Below are 20655 nucleotides of genomic sequence, written 5' to 3'. Positions count from 1 at the left end.
GGCAGTTTGGACGGTGACATGCACCTTTCGGATGAGGTTCATGACACAGTGTCACCTCTGACCCCGCAGGTCCCTCAAGACGAGTGGGGAGGCTTTCCACTTGGGAAAGATGAGGATATCCCGTGTAGACGCATGCGCAGCGGGAGTTACGTGAAAGCCATGGCGGAGGATGACAGCGGAGACTCGGACGGCAGCCCTAAACCCTCGCCCAAGATGCAGGCGCGACGGGCCAGCTACCTCAAAGCCACCCAGCCATCACTGACAGAGATGACCACTCTGAAGTAAGTTCTAAGATTTAGATCCATAGTGTAATTTGTATTGTGTAAAAGTTTAGCACTCACACTAGTTTTTATCTTGAAACATGGTTTTAGTTAACTAAAACACATTTTTTAAATAAAATATAAAAATCTTATTATATATTATATCTTTAAAAAAATATTTCAGCTACCTGGCGAGGTAATATTTCTCATTTTATTTTAGTTTAATTTTAAAGTACTAAAAATAAAACATTATTAAGAGCTAAGTACTAAAAAATTCAAAATTACTAAGAAGTATATAGACAAAAAAAGATACATAATGACATAAATGACAAAAACACAGCAAAATTACTAAACCTTTAACTAAAATGTAAATAAATACGGGAAATATAAAAAAATGAGTTCAAAATGTTGATATTAACTATAATAGTATATCAGTGATACTAAATTAACACAGTTTTGAATGCTTGCCATGTACAGAATAATGTATCATGCAGGCCCATTTGTGCAATTAATTCTTCAATTGATAGACCAAGTGTTTAATGTTCCTGGAAATTGCTAGAAATATGTATTAGCACAAATATAATTTAAATATATATTTCATAATTCTCATAATGATTGTTTACTGTAGGAAATATGAAACATGGTCTTGACAGTTATGGAATAGCCTTTTTTTATCAGTACAAACACAAATGAAAATGAGGGAAAACAAGCAAAAATGAAAGGTGTCATGTATGTAATAGCCAATAATTTAAACTGGTAGATTATCTATGTGTCACGGCTGTGCTGGAGGGAAGGAGCACAGAAGACGCGGAGAAGCTTTACACAGTCTTTTAATGAACAATCACAGAGGTAAATCCACAACAGGAAAGAGGAATGACACACACACATAACCAGTAGACCCAACAAACACTAACTGCACAGACTGGGGCTTATAAACACAGGATAACGAGGGACTAATCGAGGGGACTAAGGAGACACACCTGGAGTCAAATTAACACAATCAATAAGAGGGAGAAACTGGGTCACGGGGAGCAAAACACACACAAACAGTTGACGGGCCGAGGCGGAGTCAGGGGCTTAAAGGCTGGAGGCGGAGTCAAGGGATACTCCAGCCACGGTGACGCTGGAGGATGGCAGTCCCGTGGAGCTCGCACCGTGCTGATGGTGGGCTGAGGGCCTCCGGGCTTAACATGGGACAGATGATGAACGGGGATCCGTGTCTCGCCAGTGTCCACTCCACAAATGCGGCGAAATTCGCTCAACGGCCTTCCTCGGACGACGGCGCTCTGTACACAGAGTTTAAACTAGTGTCATAGAACTCACAGAGCGCGTCGTCCGGGTAGCTGGAGATGTTGGCGACAACCAGGAACAGTCTGGTGTGGCCCTCGAGCAATCTCTCCCCCTGCTCCAGCAGGAGGATGTGGTATTCCGGACGAAGGAGGGGATCCATGGACACAACGGAACAAAAAACACTGAGGAAAAAAATGGAAACCTACTGTTTCTAGGTCGGGTCTTCTGTCACGACTCTGCCGGAGGGAAGGAGCGCAGGAGACGCAGAGAAGCGTTACACAGTCTTTTAATGAACATTCACAGAGGTAAATCCACAACAGGAACGAGGAATGACACACAAACATAACCAGTAGACCCAACAAACACTAGCTGCACAGACTGGGGCTTATAAACACAGGATAACGAGGGACTAATCGAGGGGACTAAGGAAACACACCTGGAATCAAATTAACACAATCAACAAGAGGGAGAAACTGGGTCACGGGAGCAAAACACACACAGACACTATGTAATTGCCCAACTATTTTCTATAAAAAGGCAGCTCAGTCCTGACACCCAGCTTAGACCTTCTGTTCTCAACTGAACTTCTTTGAGAAGCTGTGACAAATTGGATAGTTTCTGATAATGAAATACTAAATTGATCAGTAACCATTTGCTGCAATTTCATCTAGTGATGTCTGATTCAAGAGTAGCTTTGTACTGATTAATTTTAACCAGTTTGGAAGTCAATTCTTAGAGTTATTGACTGAACTCAATCTTTTGAACGAGTTGAATTGATTAGTTGAGTGAATGATTTGCTGAGTCAGTAGACATCATGCTGGATGATGTTTCACCTGAAAGCTGATCCCATAACCTGTACAGAAGATTTGTTGTGGAAATGGGACAAAAAGGTTAATAGCAAATATTATTCAACAAGAACCAATAAGCAAAAGATGGATGATATCATATTGTGTTGATTTTTAGATTTTTTTTTGTTGATGGCAGTTTTTTATATTATTTGAACTGATTCAGTATTGATTTTCAAGTTTACATTCCAGATTTATTTTAATAGTTCCATTGAGTTCCACAATTAAGGGCCCTCATAATATGTCTTGTGTGTTACTTAAACTGCAAGTAAAGTGAAATAAATGTAAGAATGAAAGTGTTTGATGTTGGCAACAGCTATAACCATGTTATTCTGCATTGGTATCCAAAACTTGGCATCTCTTGAAGAATGACTGTGCTTTAGCCACGTAATAGTCATCCAGCTGACCATCTAACAGCAAGAAATCCCATTTTAAAGTGCACCAGTGCTATAGTCAACACTTTTAACACCTGCCAAGCATGCAGATCTGTTACCATGTAGCTTTATTAACTGTTTTATCTGCTGTGCTGCACTCATCTCCCTACGGAGAGGTGCAGGGAAAGTCTGTTTTTCTCAGATCTCTGTTGTTTTATTTTCTCATTTATTTCAGCGGTTTTAATGATAAGATGTAAATTTAGTCAGGTGTTTGTCATTTTCCTATGCTCCTCTTGAAAAATGATTTAAACAGACACACACACACACACATATACAGTGGGCATAGAAAAGAATCACCCCCCTTTAAAATAATAAAAAAAAATTGCTTTGCAGCCTGAAACGAAGACGGACACCGTTTTTGTTTTATCCAGCTGTATTTAACTGTATTAACATCCAAGTGAAAGATATAACACCAACATGTCAGGGGAAAAAAACAGAATCACTGAACTGGAAAAAGGATAACCTCCCTTCTAAAAATGACTTGTAAACTTTATCAGGTTTAGCTAATCACCTTCTCAATGGCACACAAAACCATTTGACTTTCAACCCTCCTAAAAATGACTTGTAAACTTTATCAGGTTAAGCTAATCACCTTCTCAATGGCACACAAAACCATTTGACTTTCAACTGTGATCAGCTGTGGTCATTTTGATTATCTCAGCATGAAAAGAGCTTTCCTGGAGCGTTTCAGTCCTTGGTAGTGCAAATGAAGCAAACAATCAACTATGGTTAGCAAGGCACTGTCAAAAGATCTCCGGGATGAAGTTGTGGACAGGCACAAGTCAGGAGATGGATACAAAAAAATGTCAAAGGCTTTATCAATGCCTACAAGCACAGTGACCTCTCTTATTAAGAAGTGGAAGGTATTTGATACAACACAGACCCTCCCTGGATCAGGACGTCGCGTCGATATCTTGTTGATAAATTATCTGTGATAGTATTTTTCTATTGTTTTGCTTGTATTTATCTTATTTGATGCTGTCAAGCACATTGGTCAGCTGCTGCTGTTGGAATAAGGAAACTGGTCAGAGAGGTGACCAAGAGGCCTACAGCAACTCTGAAGCAGGTGCTGGAATTTATGACAAAACCCCTATTCGGACGGTAATTGTTTCTCATGGGGACGTAAGTGATTTTCACCATTTGCAGGGGGTAGTTGGTGATTTTAATGCCATCCGTATCCAGGATGTCAGTGTTTTTCTCTCACCACCCTCGTAAAAATCCCCGGCCGAATTACCTACTGTTTTTTGACAAACACCAAGGTCTTGTGGTAATTTAATTGCCATCCGAATCCACATCTCTGAGTTTACGAGAATAAATCGATTCAAAATTCAGTGTTTAAACCCTTTTTGAGCATTCCCGAACAACGTAAGGTAACGTTGTATTTCGGTGTAATTTGCATACATATTTATTTCTGAAATGCTGGAAAGTATTTAAAGGCACAATACTTCATAACTGCTCAACCACAGCGACTGGGAGCAGAAAGAGAAGAAAAACACGTAAACATTCGAAATTGGTCTTTATTTTGGCAGCAGCAGGTATGCAATACAATTTTAAAATGTGTATTATAAACAGATATATATATTGTGTATAACTATAGCGTGTCTATTTTCCTATTTTTAAACAGGAGATTTAAATAATCAAATAATAAATAGGATTATATATTATAAAATATGCTTGGAATAATAAGAATTTATTTTACATAAGTATTTTAAAATAAATTTTACACAATAATAAGAATAAATTTGTCAATAAAATTAATTTTATTTACAGCAGACAATCATGACTGACCACGTGAGCAGCGTGTTCCCGGGTTCGTAGGATCACAGTACTCGCTTCTCCACTGTAAATAGATCGCCATCCGAATCCATGAGTTTTAACACTGAGGTGATATGTAAATTTATTTTTACAGACGTCCATATGAGAAACAATTACTGTCCGAATCGGGCTAAAGAGTGGTCATTGTGTGCATGTGACAACAGTATCACAAACTCTCCACAAATGTGGCTTGTATGGGAGGGTTGCAAGAAAAAATCCACTCCTCAAGAAAGGCCACATGCAGTCACAACTGAGCTTTGCCAAAACACACCTTGAAGATTGTGAGGCAGATGAGGCTAAAATGGAATTATTTGGCCTCAACACCAAACGATATGACTGGCAGAAAATCCAATAAAGGTCACCATCCAAATAACAGCATTCCTACAGAAAAGCATGGAGGTGGTGATATCCTGTCATGGGGGTGTTTCTCTGCAGCAGGGACTGGAGCACTTGCCAGGATAGAAGGAAAAATGGATGGGGCAAAATACAGTCAAACTCTTGAGGAAAATCTGCTGCCCTCTGCCAGAAAGTTGTCAGTGGGATAATGTTTACCTTCCAACATGACAACGACCCAAAGCATAGAGCAAAACTGAGCACACAGTGGTTGAAGGAGAAAAAGGTGAATGTCCTTGCATGGCCTAGTCAGAGCTCAGACTGAAACCTCATTGAAAATCTGTGGAATGACTTGCAGACCACAAACGCTCACCATCAAATTGAACTGAACTTGAGCGGTTCTGCAAAGAAGAGTGGGCAAATATTGCAAAGTCTAGATGTGCAAAGTTAGTAGAGACAGAGACCTATCCCAACAAACTAAAGACTGTAATTAAAGCAAAAGATTGTTCAACAAAATACTGACACAAGGGGGTGAAACTCAGTGATTTTGTTTTTGATTTTTGATTTTTTTATGACATGTTCGTGTTCTACCTTTCACTTGGATGTTATAAGGATGTAAATACAGCTGGATAAAACAAAAACTGTGTCTGTCTTCATTTCAGGCTGCAAAGCAACAAAATGTGATTATTTTAAAGGGGGTGATTCTTTTTTATACCCTGTGTGTGTGTGTGTGTGTGTGTGTGTGTGTGTGTGTGTGTATGTGTGTGTGTGTGTGTGTGTGTGTGTGTGTGTGTGTATATATCATTTTTTTTAAACAAGAGTAAAAAAGGTTCCAGACAGATGGTGTTTTTTCTTCTTCTCTCTGTTCTCACTCTTTGAGCGAACAAAATATGCTTTGATGCAAATGAGTCCAATCATTTTCTCTATTTTGCTGTTTTTTATGTATTAATATTTTTACAGTAAACTGCTATGTTAGGAAAGCATTTGCTAAGAACATGAATGTGATATACAAAAGCTTTTGCCTTCTAGGTTGGTGCTCAATTCAAATTAATCATGTCTTTGCGATTCAAATTGAAAATCCATTAGCAGTCTATCCAGAGGGGCATCAGAGACTCGCTGTTGTATAAATTAAATAATATCAAATGACAACCGTTGGATTTGAGAGATATTACATTTAATTTAAAGTTTAAGCAAAACATTAACCTCAAACTGGGTGTTTGTGCCCTTTGACTTTCACTCTGTCTTTGTGTTCTTCCTTTGGTTTAGTCCAGCTCTGAGCTCAGATTGATTGGGTTCGACTGTTGTACCTCCATGCCCTGCTTCCCCATGGGCACCTGACTCCTGTTAATGTAGGTCACCAGGCTTTTCTGTTACTGCTGAGTAATGAATGACTAATCAGCCAGTGTTCAGTGCTGTGCTAATTACCAACCTGCCGTATGACTTGGGGTTCCTAGCACAGCTTGACGGGCAGAACCGCAGCTGATATGCCCATAAAGGATCCACACGGACACATAGAGGGGTGCAAGATTAGATGGTCAGACAGACATGCTTCCCTCAGCGGAGATATCAGCCAGTGTCTCCACGGTAACACAACACCATTATTCCTGCCGGTCAGGAGCCGAGTGTGGATTTAATTAAGGAAGCACAATATGCCACCCCACTGCAGTGGCAAAGGTACAAGTAATTACTCTAATTAGCCCAGAGACTTCCTTAAACGCTCTTGCATTGTAAAACACCCTCCCATGTCAGTTGACTGAGGTCTTGTAAGCAGCAGGAGCTCGTCACATATTCTGAGCATTAATTGACTTTGCAGGTTCTCCACAGATATATTTAGCAGGCCTAATGCAATATGACTGCATCACTGTGGTTTTAAATAGGGATGGGACAAAATATGGATATGGCAATATATCGTTGTCCTTCTCCGTGCAATACGAGAATCAATATACTGGTGCCAAATATCTATATTTTAATTAATAAAATAAGGCGCTCCAAATAGATTTCACTGCTCCCAGCATTGCTACTTCATGGCTCCTCCAGGTGGCGCTCAACACATGAAAGAGGGAAATGTGAACATACGTTAACTAGCCTAAGAAAAATAGGTTTTTAATGGGATGGCAGACAGTAGTGTGAGTAAAATAATAGATGCCCCAGCCACGTTTAAGTCCAAAGTCTGGACACACCTCAGCTTTTATACCATTGATGGGACAAACAAATTCGACAAAGAGTATGCAATATGCAAGAGATGATCTATTTGCATGTGCTTTAAAGCCTTGCCAGTTAAACGTTTCATTTGCGTGCTGTTCTTTTGACATACACTTTTTCTGAGCGTGTACACCTAAAGCGCGCGCACACTGAAAAGCCTGTCAAACAGCACCTGATTACTGGACTAAGGTATCTTTCACATCTGATTGTGCTAATGCTGTCGAAAACAAACAAGGTTTACATATAAACACTGTTGGTTATGTCTAAAGTGAAAGTAAACAGTTGAGAGAAAAACGGATGCGTGCCTGTATAATAGACATGCTGCCGCTTGTCATTAAAGGGGTAGTTTACATAAAAAATTCAATTCAATTAACTCACTCTCTGTTATTCCAAACCTGTATTAATTTATTTCTTGTGCTGAACGCAAAAGAAGATATTTTGGGTAACCAAACATTTTCTGGTCCCCATTAACTTTGATAGAAGGAAAAAAAAAATACTATGGAAGTCACTTGGGACCAGCAACTGTTTGGTTACCCACATTATTTAAAATAACTTTTATGTTCAACAGAAGAAAGAAACTCATTCGGGTTTAAAACAACTTGAGGGTGAGTAAATGATGACAGAATTTTCATTTTTGCAGAATTGTCAGCAGTTTGGACTTGAATGAAGAGAGGGAACCTGCACTTAACCTTTTCACAGGCATTTTGTTTTCATATATTGACAGATATCATGATGTATCATTATAGGATTGTCTAGCAATAAATCAATTATCTCAGAATTGCTGTATCGTGTATCGTATCGTGAGGTACCCTGTGATTCCCACCCCTAGTTTAAAAAAGTTCAGCACATTAGTGCAGTGCAGAATAGATATGTAAACACCTTAATCACATTGTTACCGTCGTGTAGGACTTTTCGCCACATTTTGCGACCGGATACACACACGGCAGTGGTCAACAGTTTGACGTCAAATAAAAGAGCTTCAACACCGCCATCATCTCCATGCACGTACAAATAATTAACTGCATGTGAATCTTTCATAAAATTTAAAATTAAACACCCAAAACTGTACATGGCATCATCATGAAGACAAACTATATGTTTATGCGTGAAATTCCGAAGGGGACGTCGGATGGCGTCACGTGGGGCGTAATGACATGTGCCATTAATCAAACTATGTACTATAACGTAAAACGGGAACATGAAAGGAATATTCTAAAAGCCACTCATGTAAACACCATAATCATAATATTGGCTTATTTAGAATAAGGTAAATAATTAGATTACTGATGTACATGTAAACTTAGTCATTGTGGGGTTGTCATAGTAACAGATTTGTGCTGTAATACGTCTAAAGAGGTTGGCTCAAATGGTCTGTAGGTGGGCTGAGTTCATTAAATTAATTATTTGTTCTCAGTGATAACTTTTTTGACAAATATCCAATGAATTTAGTCAGTATTTCATAATTTCATACACAAAATGTGTTCACATTTTTACTCAGTAAAATGGCATCTAATTTGTATTTACTTAGTGCAACTTATAACATCCATGTGAAAGATGTAACTCCAGTATGTCAGAAAAAAAATAAAAACAGAATCACTGAACTGGAAAAAGGATAACCTCCCTTCTAAAAATTACTTGTAAACTCAATTAGGTGTAGCTAATCACCTTCTCAATGCCACACAAAGCCATTTGGCTTTCAACTGTGATCAGCTGTGGTCATTTTGATTATCTCCGCATTAAAAGAGCTTTCCTGGAGCGTTTCATTCCTTGGTAGTGCAACTGAAGCAAACAATCAACTATGGTTGGCAAGGCACTGTCAAAAGATCTCCGGGATGAAGTTGTGGACAGGCACAAGTCAGGAGATGGATACAAAAACATTTCAAAGTTTTTATCAATACCTAGAAGCACAGCGAAGTCTATTATTAAGAAGTGGAAGGTATTTGGTACAACACAGACCCTCCCTGGATCAAGACGTCGCTTCACACTGCATGAAAGAGCCAGGAAAAACTGGTCAGAGAGGCTACAAATAGGCCTACAGCAACTCTGAAGCAGCTGCAGGAATTTATGACAAAGAGTGGTCATTGTGTGCATGGACAACAATATCACAAATTCTCCACAAATGTGGCTTGTATGGGAGGGTTGCAAGAAAAAATCCACTCCTCAAGAAAGGCCACATGCAGTCACAACTGAGCTTTGCCAAAACGCACCTTGAAGATTGTGAGGCAGATGAGACTAAAACTGGCCTCAATTATTTGGCCTCAACACCAAACAATATGTCTGGCCGAAATCCAATACAGCTCACCATCCAAATAACAGCATTCGATAAAGCATTGAGGTGGTAAAATCCTGTTATGGGGGTGTTTCTCTGCAGCAGGGACTGGAGCACTTGTCAGGATAGAAGGAAAAATGGATGGGGCAAAATACAGTCAAACTCTTGAGGAAAATCTGCTGCCCTCTGCCAGAAAGTTGTCAATAGTAAGAAGGTTTACCCTCCAACATGACGATGACCCAAAGCACACAGCAAAACTGAGCACACAGTGGTTGAAGGAGAAAAAGATGAATATTCTTGCATGGCCTAGTCAGAGCTCAGACCACGAACGGTCACCATCAAATTGAACTGAACTTGAGCAGTTCTACAAAGACGAGTGGGCAAATATTGCAAATTCTAGATGTGCAAAGTTAGTAGAGACAGAGACATATGCTAACAGACTAAAGACTGTAATTAAAGCAAAAGGTGGTTCAACAGAATACTGACACAAGGAAGTGATCCTTTTTTTTCTATCTTTCACTTGGATGTTATAAGTTGCACTGAGTAAATACAGCTGGATAAATCAAAAACTGTGTCCATCTTCATTTCAGGCTGCAAAGCATCAAAATTTGATTATTTTAAAGGGGGTTGATTCTTTTCTCTCTCTCTCTGTGTGTGCGTGTGTGTGTGTGTGTGTGTGTGTGTGTGTGTGTGTGTGTGTGTGTGTGTGTGTGTGTGTATATATAACTTGTCAACTGTATGTTTTTATTCAAAATCTAATACTATCTTAAAGTCTATACTCATGATACAAACTGTTCATCTCACTTTCATCAGTGGTAAGACCAACAATCCTTTGATAACAGATTAACACTGTCTGACATGTAGGATTGAGAAGACAGCAGTGTAATTTATTTGCTTCAATTTCAGATTCCTATCTGCTCAAGCTCTACGAAAGTGCTCTGAGATTCCACCCTAAGCGCACTAGAAAGCCCAGACAAGGATTGGAGGATTTGCAGATTTGTAATACTGTTCTGGCATTATGAACGCTCATAAATATTTCATCTTGTGGAATTTCCTCAATCCCACATTTGGATGGTTTTATCTGTTTATTGACAAAGAAAAGCTTCAAATGCCAGTGTTACATCTGCATGTGCAAGGGAGGTTTGTTTGCTTTAGAATGCAGTCACAATCCTTCCAACCAACTAATGCCCTGATTATATGCCAGGGGACAGTGCTTTGACCTTTAACATTGTCTGTTTAATGTTTAATAATACTTAGTGAGTGTTTGATGTCTATATTTATCAAGCTTGTTCTTTACATTAAGTAGGAGTGGAGCTACTTATTTTATAGCCCAGAAGACCGAATAACTCACATGTATATTAGTCATCAGATTCAACTCTGTATCTTTGTGAAGCATGAAAATAGAACATCTTAGATGCCTCGGGGAGCTGCCACTGCAGCAGAAAGTACGTGAGGCACAGCGCTGCATTGTGAATGGCTGACGTAATTAACAACCGCACAGCGACCAATCCATCGAGACGACCGCGACAGTGAGGCAGAATCTTATCGGCTTATTCCGCAACGATGACATCATGCATAACCAGTTCCCCAAATCCAGGTTCACCATGGGGGATGCAGCCCCCCTGAGTGCTTCTTGTGAAGTTTAGCCATTCTGTTCTCCAGTAGTGTAGGGAGATGCCCTGGGGTGTTTTGGACCATACCGCTCCGTGAGGAGTTGCTGTGTTCACTTATTATGTATGCGTGAAGCCATGCAGATGGAGGGTGGGAGATCTACGCCAATGCTGGAGCTTCCACTAATTTCCATACTGCTGATACGGATGCAAAGTGTCTGCTTGTCAGCAAAGTGTCAGCGCGATTGTCGGGCATGTGTGTGCTGGGCTGCGTGGGCAGCCTTAAGTGAGTTTAGCTGATTCTCTCCTTGCCCGTGTGCTGCACTCGCCCCACCTGCTTTATGCCTGAGTGACCTGATCGAGCCACCCCTTTATCTATTTAAACAGCCACATCCATAATGCAGGCTGCTGTGCACTGGACACATGCAGAGGTCTTGCATGAGCTTTTGATTTGCTCATAGCCCCCCCACACGCCTTGATGAAGGAACCTTGACGAGGAGCGTGGCATCCAATGCTTAATGTTCATGACGTCAATGAACATGCTATGCATTTGATTGCAGGAAATTATATGTGGCTCTCAGTTTGCATCATGCTATCTAGAGAAGAATGACCAAAGCGTCTTCATTTAAAAGTGTGTTTTTGCCAAAAATCTAAAATATGCTGCACAAAATATAAAATATATTATTATTACTTCCAGTGATTTTGATATAGCAGGTATGACAAATATAAATTAATAGAATGTGCTTACACAAACTTTTTAGAGGTACCATAAATGTAACCCAATAATTGGGTTATAATATATGAATAATATATTATATTAATTCAATAAATTAGTAAAAATATTAATCAATTTATTATTATTATTATTATTATTATTATTTTATGTCAATATTACAAAATGTTTAAAATATAATGACTTAGCTCATTTTGTTAATATTTTTAATTTAATATTTAAAAGTAATATTAATATTAATCATATTAATATTACTTTTTAATATTAAATAAAAAAATACTAGAGTACAAAAATGTGAAAAATTAAATCTTCATTTTTATGTAACATTTGATATAATAATGTAATATAAAAATTAATTTTAAAAAATAATATATTTTATAATTATATTTATTTATCTATTTTAATTAAGTGTGTGTGTGTGTGTGTACGTACAAGGAAGTACTAACATGCTTTCTCTTAGCAAATAAATAAAAATCCCTTGTTTTCTCCTCCATGCACAGTATCGCCACAGAACACTCTCCAAAGCTGCAGATCCGGAGTCACAGCTACTTGCGGGCAGTGAGTGAAGTTTCCATCAATAGGAGCATGGACACCCTGGACCCCAAAGCTCTGCTAGCCTCTGCCCAATACCGCTCACGCAACGAGAGCTACATGAGGGCTATGAGCACCATCAGCCAGGTTTGTGCTCACCCCCAAACACACCGTCATAGCGGGGTGCAGGGGGAGGAAGGTCAAAATCAGTCCAGATTATTCCAACAAATCCAGTTAAAAACCATGAATCCAACCTGCGATTCATCCACCGGTGAAATATGATTTCGGGCCATCACCATAAACATTGTTCAGTCACAGATGTATACTGTATGTCTAACCAACTAATATGCTCCATGTTTCATAGAACAGGGATGGCATTCATCAGACAGTTACTCATCCGTCTTAGGCACACTTAGTCCCCAAGCACTGATTTGTCATCCTAATTACAAAATGGCAAGCATTACATCATTGTCGTTTGGCGCCAACATTGACTCTGAAATGGCATGTGCTATCTGATGGAAGACCAAAAAACTAAATATGCAAGGAATGTACTGAATTATTAGCATTTAAAATGCTTTAGACCTTCCTATATAGACTTTGCAGATGGCACAAGACTCTTAATTTCACAGTTAGTAAATGAGAATATGCCCATCTAGCTCTCATGGGTGATTGGGACAGAGTTTCAAACTGTAGACCTTGTCCAAAACACCCACCCTTTCTACAAACCTCATCTTTACACACTTCTACCTTATCATGTCTTCATTAACCCCCTGTTCTCGTCCACCCTCGGTTTCTGTTATGAACAACTCTAATAAGCATGTTGATCCTGGCACTGTCTCACTGTTTTCCACCGTTTCAATAAACTCCACTTGAGAAGTTCCTCCCTGCTGGTGTGACGTGCACCTTCATTTACCCTGTAAAGCTGTCCTTCAAGCCTCACTGTGTTTCTTTTTTTGACTCTTCCTCCTCTTGCCACTGCCTTGTGTGTTTCTTACCTGCTCCTAATGACATCTCTGCCGTCTCTGGCTCTGTTTTTTCCCTTTCTTTTGATTCTGCACCTCTATATAGAGTACCCCATGGTAAGTGGGTCTTGAAGCTCATTGGACGGACGGTACCCGCTCTTTTCCCTAAGCTCTGGCCTGTCTGTTTCTCCTGACTGTTCTTTTCTAATTTTCATGTCTTGTATTTTCTCTCTCTGTATCTCTCCTCTGTCTGCAGGTGAGTGAGGTTGAGGTTAACGGGCAGCTTGAGGCAGTGTGTGAGAGTATGTTCAGTGAAATGGAGTCACAGGCAGTGGACGCCCTGGACCTTCCCATGCCCGGGTGCTTCCGCATGAGGAGTCACAGTTACGTGCGTGCCATCGACCAGGGCTGCTCGCAGGACGACGACGGGCCTTTGCTCCCGGCTTCCCCCCCGAGGACCACCACTACTGTCAGAACCATCCAGAGCAGCACAGGTCAGCCTGCAAATACATTATATATCTGTCTATTGGTCTGTCTGTCTGTCTGTCTGTCTATCTCTCTATCGCTCTCTCTCTCTATCTATCTATCTATCTATCGATCGTTCTATCTATCTATCATTTTATCTGTCGTTTCACCCATCCATCCATCAATCGTTCTTTCATTTTATCTATCGTTCTATCTATCATTCTATCGTTCATCTTGCAGCTCACTCTAACAGTACATAAAACTCTCTATCATGTATCAAGGAGGTTGCCAGAGGAAGAATCAATATCCATTTGTTGTTTTTTCTGTGGGTCACAACATGTTTATCCTCAGAAGCCCTGACAGGATGTGTCTGGTTTGCTTTTTATTAGCACCGTGAGGCAATAACAGCGGTAATGGGAAACTGAATGATTGAGTAAATGTGATTGATTTAATCTGATGTATACAGGAAGAGTAAATATTTGTATGTGCTCTGAAAGTAGCCTACCATGTTATTGTGAAACATATGAAATGGAAAATTGAGTATCTTAAAACAAATGTTTAAATTTTTTGAGTATCTTAAACAAGTATCTTATACAAGCTAAGATTTGAAAATATATTGCAAACAAGAGTTTGATTGTGATATTTCAAGTGACCAACAATGATCCAGATGTCAGGCAGGATGTGTGAACAATGTGACCTGTGTGTGCTTTTGCTCTGGGGTTTTCTTTCATCTGAACCCCAGTGATCAGTAATCCACCCTCAGCATCAGACCCCAGTTTGATTTCACCACAGTTGATATCTTTATAAAATATGCCCACAGTGTCTCGAAAATGCAAGGGTTTTGTTTACTATTAAACCTGTTGGTGAAGCCTGTCTGTTCTTACAAATATTTTGCCCTAGTTTAAATGTGATTGTAAAGACCCGTTTGTACTGAGAGCCATGCTGTGGGTCGCTAGTATGTGTTTCTGTTGTTTCTGGATGTTATTGGTGGGCTGCACAGCTGCTGTTGAAGATCTGGTAACAAATGTATTGCCGTTAAATTAAGATGTCAGTCTGTTTTGATAAGGAATCAGATTTATTTCTGCAGGGGGAAGCATTTGAATTTAGCAGCGCTGCATAATGCATCATGTCATTAACAAGATGAACGATTATCAATGCGTGAATCTAACTCAGAATGCAGACAATTTCTGGCACGGTTTTCCACAATTTATTTTTTATTATATCGATGTACGGTATGCAGGTAGAAATAATAATATGTGACGTGCTTTATCATTCTGAGTTGCATGTCACAGAGCTGTTTATGGAAAGATGCTGATAAAATGATTTGTGAATGTTTTATGTTTAAAACAAAGTCTCAGCTTTCAAATTATGTGAATTTTATTATGAAATTATATTATATTATATTATCTAGTATAACTAACAAAAATACATCATCTATCATATAATCACACAACAATGTACACCTCTTTGTGAACCAGTCTGACAAATTCAAAGGAACTGAATTGAATCAAAAGATTAATTCACGTTTTTGGCACTTTGCAGTCACAAATGTAACGAAAGGGTCAGGAGAAATGTATCGTAGTAAAAGAATCCATTTTCAGCAAAAATATTTATACTTGAGTAAAGTACAGATATCCAAAACCGTACTTAAGGTACCATACTTCGTTACTATACATCACTGGAAATTTTGCCCATTCATCCAACAGAGTATTTGTGAGGTCAGGCACTGATGTTGGATGAGAAGGCCTGGCTCACAATCTCCATTCCAGTTCATCCTAAAGGTGTTCAGTGGGGTTGGGATCAGGGCTCTGTGCAGGCTAGTCAAGTTCTTCCACACCAAACTCATCCAACCATGTTTTTATGGGCCTTTAACATAAGGTTGCAACATAAAATGTGATAAAACTATGAAATTATTTCGAAAGGCACTTTGTGTGTATTTATATAACATAAACATGCACATATAAAGTGCCTTTCGAAAGTATTTCATAGCATTTTACAAAATGCAGGTCAGGTATAGAACAGTTATTTGTTGACAGTATCATCTGTGTTCCTGAGACTGACTACACAAGAAACCAATCCTCAAAGCTCCACTGAGAGTCACTGGACACTAGTCGCTGAAAGTCAACAATTCTTGCTGAAAATGAATGACATCTGGTTGCTGTGTCTGCAGGTTGCTGTCACTGTGAACTGGGTTTAAGTTTGACAGAGTCTCTCATGGAATTTTCACACTGGCAGTTTGATTGGAAAAACCAATACCAACAAAAACATTAAATGAGAGATTATCCACAACAATGCAAACTTTGACGTTGAATTTTAATAAATCAGTATGCTCAGAGAACTGTTTGATGTCGTAATCCTTCGTTGGAAGTTGCATTCACTCTATATGGTGCTGTTGAGACAGTGCTGCAGTCTCTCTCTGCACTAGTAATGCAGATTTGAGTGATGTGTTCTCCACTCGTCTTCCTACTGTTCTCCAAATGCCTGGGGCTAGTCAGAGAGCCAACATATGGCCACCAGCCTCAGTGCATCTATGGAGAGAAGACAGCTGGCTGAGGGGGAGGAAAGAGAAGAAATGTGAAAAGTTTCTTGAAAGCTTATAGGATAACCTTTACCTCACGTCTCACATTAGTGCTCACGTCACCTGTGGGTCGGTTCAATCGAGTGGAAGTACAGGCCTCTGAGCCGCATCTTTGAGTCACAGCTTCGGTTATGGCCATTAGCATGGTGCTCCTATCAGATTGGATCAAAACACCAGGGAATACAGCCTGTCAGAACTGACAAACTGTTATTTCAATGCTTTCATTTTCATGCCATCCCACTTGATAAGCAACCAGGCCTTGTTTACGGGGAGATTTTAAAAATAATTAGAGGGAGCGTGGTCTAAAGGGTTTGGCCCTTTGATCAGTATGGGGGCAGTGATGTTTAAAGACACACCAATCTTTTCACTTCATCTCACCCAGTGTAATCCACACAAGAACGCAAGCAGGATCCTTCAGAAACGTTGCATGACTGTAGACTGACAGTTACTTTGTATTTCAGAACAAGGCTTTATTGTTTCGATGGATCTGTTGTTAGTAGTAGTTTGTTTATATATATATAAATATGCCAATTAAGTATTTATCTGTGTAAGCATTGGTTCAAGTATTTACTTATTCAAGGAAAGCAAACTGTGTTTAACAATAAACATTTTTAAAAATATTAATTATTCATAATTTATAAATTACAAGAGTAGTTGAAATATAAATCAAAAAACAACAGCAAAAATTAAGTAAACATTGCATGAAGTTTTTCAGATATTTAAAAGCAGTCGTATAACAGTGGTTATTTACTCTTATGTACTTTTTACATTAGTATTAGTGACCGTGTTAGGTCTATTCAGCTGCATAATTTATTTTTTATTTATATTTTTTATTTTTGTCGCATCTATTTACATTCACTGTGGACATACATTATGTTTACATTAATACCTTGGCAAGATTTTGAGAAATGTAATTTGCTTGGTACTGAAGTATGCTTGCTTGGTACTGAAGTACCACTACATTTGACATCCATAATTTAAAGGGGTCATAAGATGTTGCTAAAAAGAATATTATTTTCTGTATTTGGTGTAATGCAATGTGTTTATGCAGTTTTATGCATTGCATATTTTCCACATACTGTACATTATTGTTTTTCCTCTATGCCCCGCCTTTCTGAGACGCGTCGATTTTTACAAAGCTCATCGGTCTGAAAAGCGAGGTGTGCTCTGATTGGCCAGCTATCCACTGCGTTGTGATTGGCCGAATACCTCAAGCGTGTGACGTAAATGGTACGCCCCTCACATACTGTGATGCCGTGTCCCGGCGCGACGACACAAAACCAATAAAACCCATTATAAATGAGGCATTTGTTTTGTTTACTACTCTACACTGCTCAAAACTCAGTGGCAAATTATTTTAATATGAAAACGTACTTACAGTCTTTGAGTCGGAAGCGCCAGACTGTCCTTGCAAAGTTGGAACTGCCCCACTTTATAGAAACAGCCATTGTGTGTAGACTGCATTGTAGTCTACTATCCTAGGATCAGGAAACAGTCCTCCATAAAATGTGCTGCACACATCTGAATATTTGGGTTGAACTGACAACTTAACCACTGATTTCTAGTTGTGTCCTCTTTTGGAAGGCCAAACAAAGTAGTTTCGCTTTCACACCGAAACACACAGTGCCTTCACGACATGGCGGCGGCGGCAGCAACAATACTACAGCAAGAATCAAAGTTACGCCTTCTTTCTTTGTGTGAACATTTGGGTGACCTTATGCAAATCTTCCCACAGAGTAATGTAGACATGTGGGGGGCGTGTTTAAACAAGGCGTTTTAGGAAGGTGTGGTCGAGTCTCAACTTTTATAAAAAATATCTCTTTGGATTTGAGACTTTAGTCTTTGCAACTTTACAGATCTTCTTTATGCACCAAGAGCTTGTAACACTCCAAAGAGAAAGGAAAACTTGAAATCGCCTCATATGACCCCTTTAAAGCAGATTAAGCAAACAATGAAAAATGACTGGTTTGTATATATTGTGGTGAGGTGATATAACCATTCGTTTGTGTTTCAGCCAGCTGCTGAAAGATAATGTGGATAATTAGAGATAGTGTGTTCCTCTATATGGGCTGCACCTGCCAGCCAGAGGCAGATGTAGTTTGGCAGGGCTGTGGAATCAATAGCTGCCATTTGTTTAAACTTCACACGCTGACAAAGATCAGAAGGGAGCAGGAGCCTGATGTGATGCCTTGGCTGGGGTGACTCTGGCAAGAGATGTGACAGACATGACCTGATCTGTTCCTGACATTGATTTGAGAATGAGATAATAATATACCATTATTGTTTGGGTCTTTACTATCAAGCTGGGGGTCTGGTTTGCTAACATACGTGTAAAACAACTTTTTTTTTTTTACTGATTCTTTATCTTTAGAATAAAGCGGAGCACTATCATTATTATAATAGGATGTATTATTGATAAGCCGTAATCCAGTACTGGTAATGGGCGTTCCTTTTCCAACATGCTCTGTACGCAGTAGACCAATCACAAGAGATTGGTCATCTGACCAATCAGAGCAGAGTATCCTCACGCAAAGGAGGAGTTTGGAAGAATGAATCTATGAACGAATCGTTTGAGAGTCGTTGAGAAATAAGGTAAATTTAAATGCATATTATTAAAAAATGTAAAGTGATTTTTGACCTTGCATGCATGTAAACCTGTTGTTGGGGACTCCCAAAATCAAGTTATGAACCCTTGAAATAGCATAATAGGGGCACTTTAAAGTGAATAACATTAAAGAACTCAAGATCTTTGATGTCAGGTGGATTCTACTTGTTTTTAGCTGTAAAAAAAAAAATTCTGAAGAAGATTCCAAGACCATTTTTCCTCTGTAGTTATAGTTGTAGCTCTGGTGTGGACTTCACTATTCTCATAGAATTAGAATGATTAATAAAATGTTATAGTTATCTTATAATTAGATATATTTATTATGAATTGGCCTTTACATAGAATAATAAACCCAGAATGAATGTGAGTTAGCTGCAACTGTCGCTAAATAGCGATTCGGTAGTAAGTTAAAGGAATAGTTCACCCATAATGAAAATTATTTCATCATTTACTCACCCTAATGTCTTTCCAAACTTGTATGATCTTCTTTTGAAGGTTGTTTCTACAGTTTTTTTGTTTGTTTGTTTTTTTCATATAATGAAAGTTAGAGGGGTTCAGTGATGTGTTCGACCCCACTGACTTTCATTGTATGGACAAAAAAAACAAAACACTGAGACTGTGTTTTTCTTTGTTCCACAATGGAAAGAAAGTCATACAGGTTTGAAACAACATGAGGGTAAGTGAATGATGCTGTATCACAGAGCTGTAGATACCGTGTCCAGTCATCCCCGTCCAATGTTGGCCCTTCCAGATGTCTGACCCACAGAGACCCAAAAACACGAATTATGAGATGTCTAATTGAGGGAGCTGTCAGGGTTGACATTGAGAGGGCACCTACCTTCCCTCCATCCCCTTCAGAACACCACTGTGCGTTCAGACGAACAGAGCGGCACCATCTGCCTGGTACACAGCAGGCCCTTATCACACACTGCAACACTGCCTTTGGGGTAGTGTGCAAAGTCTTTGAAGTGGAGAGTAGCGAAATTTAGGATTTTACACTTTATTGTTTATGTTCAAAATGTTCCACTGAAGCTGTTATTAATGTTTATTTTATCATAACAACATGCAGCTTTTGATAAAATGTTAATGGCTTGGCTTTGCTCCATATTCGTCTTTTTAGTACAACTAATTAGCCAACCATTAGCGTGCAATATCTCATCCTCACCACAGGGGGGCAGACAATGAGTCAGAAAACATAATGAGTCTTGTTCTCGGGAACACCCTCTCACTTTAAACAAGTCATGAATGAATGTAATGGGCAGGGAATTCAAAATTATTTTATTTAGCAAGGATGCTTTACGTTGATTAAAAGTGATGATAAAGACATTTAATGTTACAAAAGATTTCTATTTCAGATAAATGCTGTTCTTCTGAACTTTCCATTCATCAAAGAAACCTGAAAAAAATCTACTCTGTTTTCAACATAATAATAATAATAATAAATGTTTTTTGAGCAGCAAATCGGCATATTAGAATGATTTCTGAAGGATCATGTGCCCCGAGTAATGATGCTTAAAATTCAGCTTTGAAATCACAGGAATAAATTACGTTTTAAAATATATTCAAATAGAAATCAGTTATTTTAAATATAAAAATGTTTCACAATATTACTGTTTTTGCTGTATTTTGGATCAAATAAATGCAGGCTTGGTGCGCAGAATCTTACTCTTTAAAAAAACATTAAAAAGTTTACAAACATTTTCTAAAGTGCCTAAATGTCAAA

At 38.9% G+C, this 20655-nt stretch overlaps 1 protein-coding gene across 2 annotated transcripts in view; it reads left to right on the top strand.

The window, feature by feature from the left end:
- The window catches only part of LOC107550721 (disks large-associated protein 1-like), a 148318-nt gene that overhangs the window by 103233 nt on the left and 24430 nt on the right, over window positions 1-20655 (top strand). Inside the window, exons 4-6 of one of the 2 annotated variants that reach the window (XM_016232084.1) lie at window positions 70-281; window positions 12292-12349; window positions 13541-13778. In XM_016232084.1, coding sequence (XP_016087570.1) covers window positions 70-281; window positions 12292-12349; window positions 13541-13778 — 508 coding nt within the window. Of the gene's footprint in view, window positions 1-69; window positions 282-12291; window positions 12470-13540; window positions 13779-20655 lie in introns of both variants that reach the window. The other variant, XM_016232083.1, reaches the window with a different exon arrangement.

Source organism: Sinocyclocheilus grahami, unplaced genomic scaffold (assembly GCF_001515645.1).
Source record: "Sinocyclocheilus grahami isolate Dianchi unplaced genomic scaffold, SAMN03320097.WGS_v1.1 scaffold406.1, whole genome shotgun sequence".
Lineage (NCBI taxonomy): Eukaryota > Metazoa > Chordata > Actinopteri > Cypriniformes > Cyprinidae > Sinocyclocheilus > Sinocyclocheilus grahami.
The sequence above is the reverse complement of the archived record's forward strand: the minus strand, read 5'-3'. Positions and strand labels throughout refer to the sequence as shown.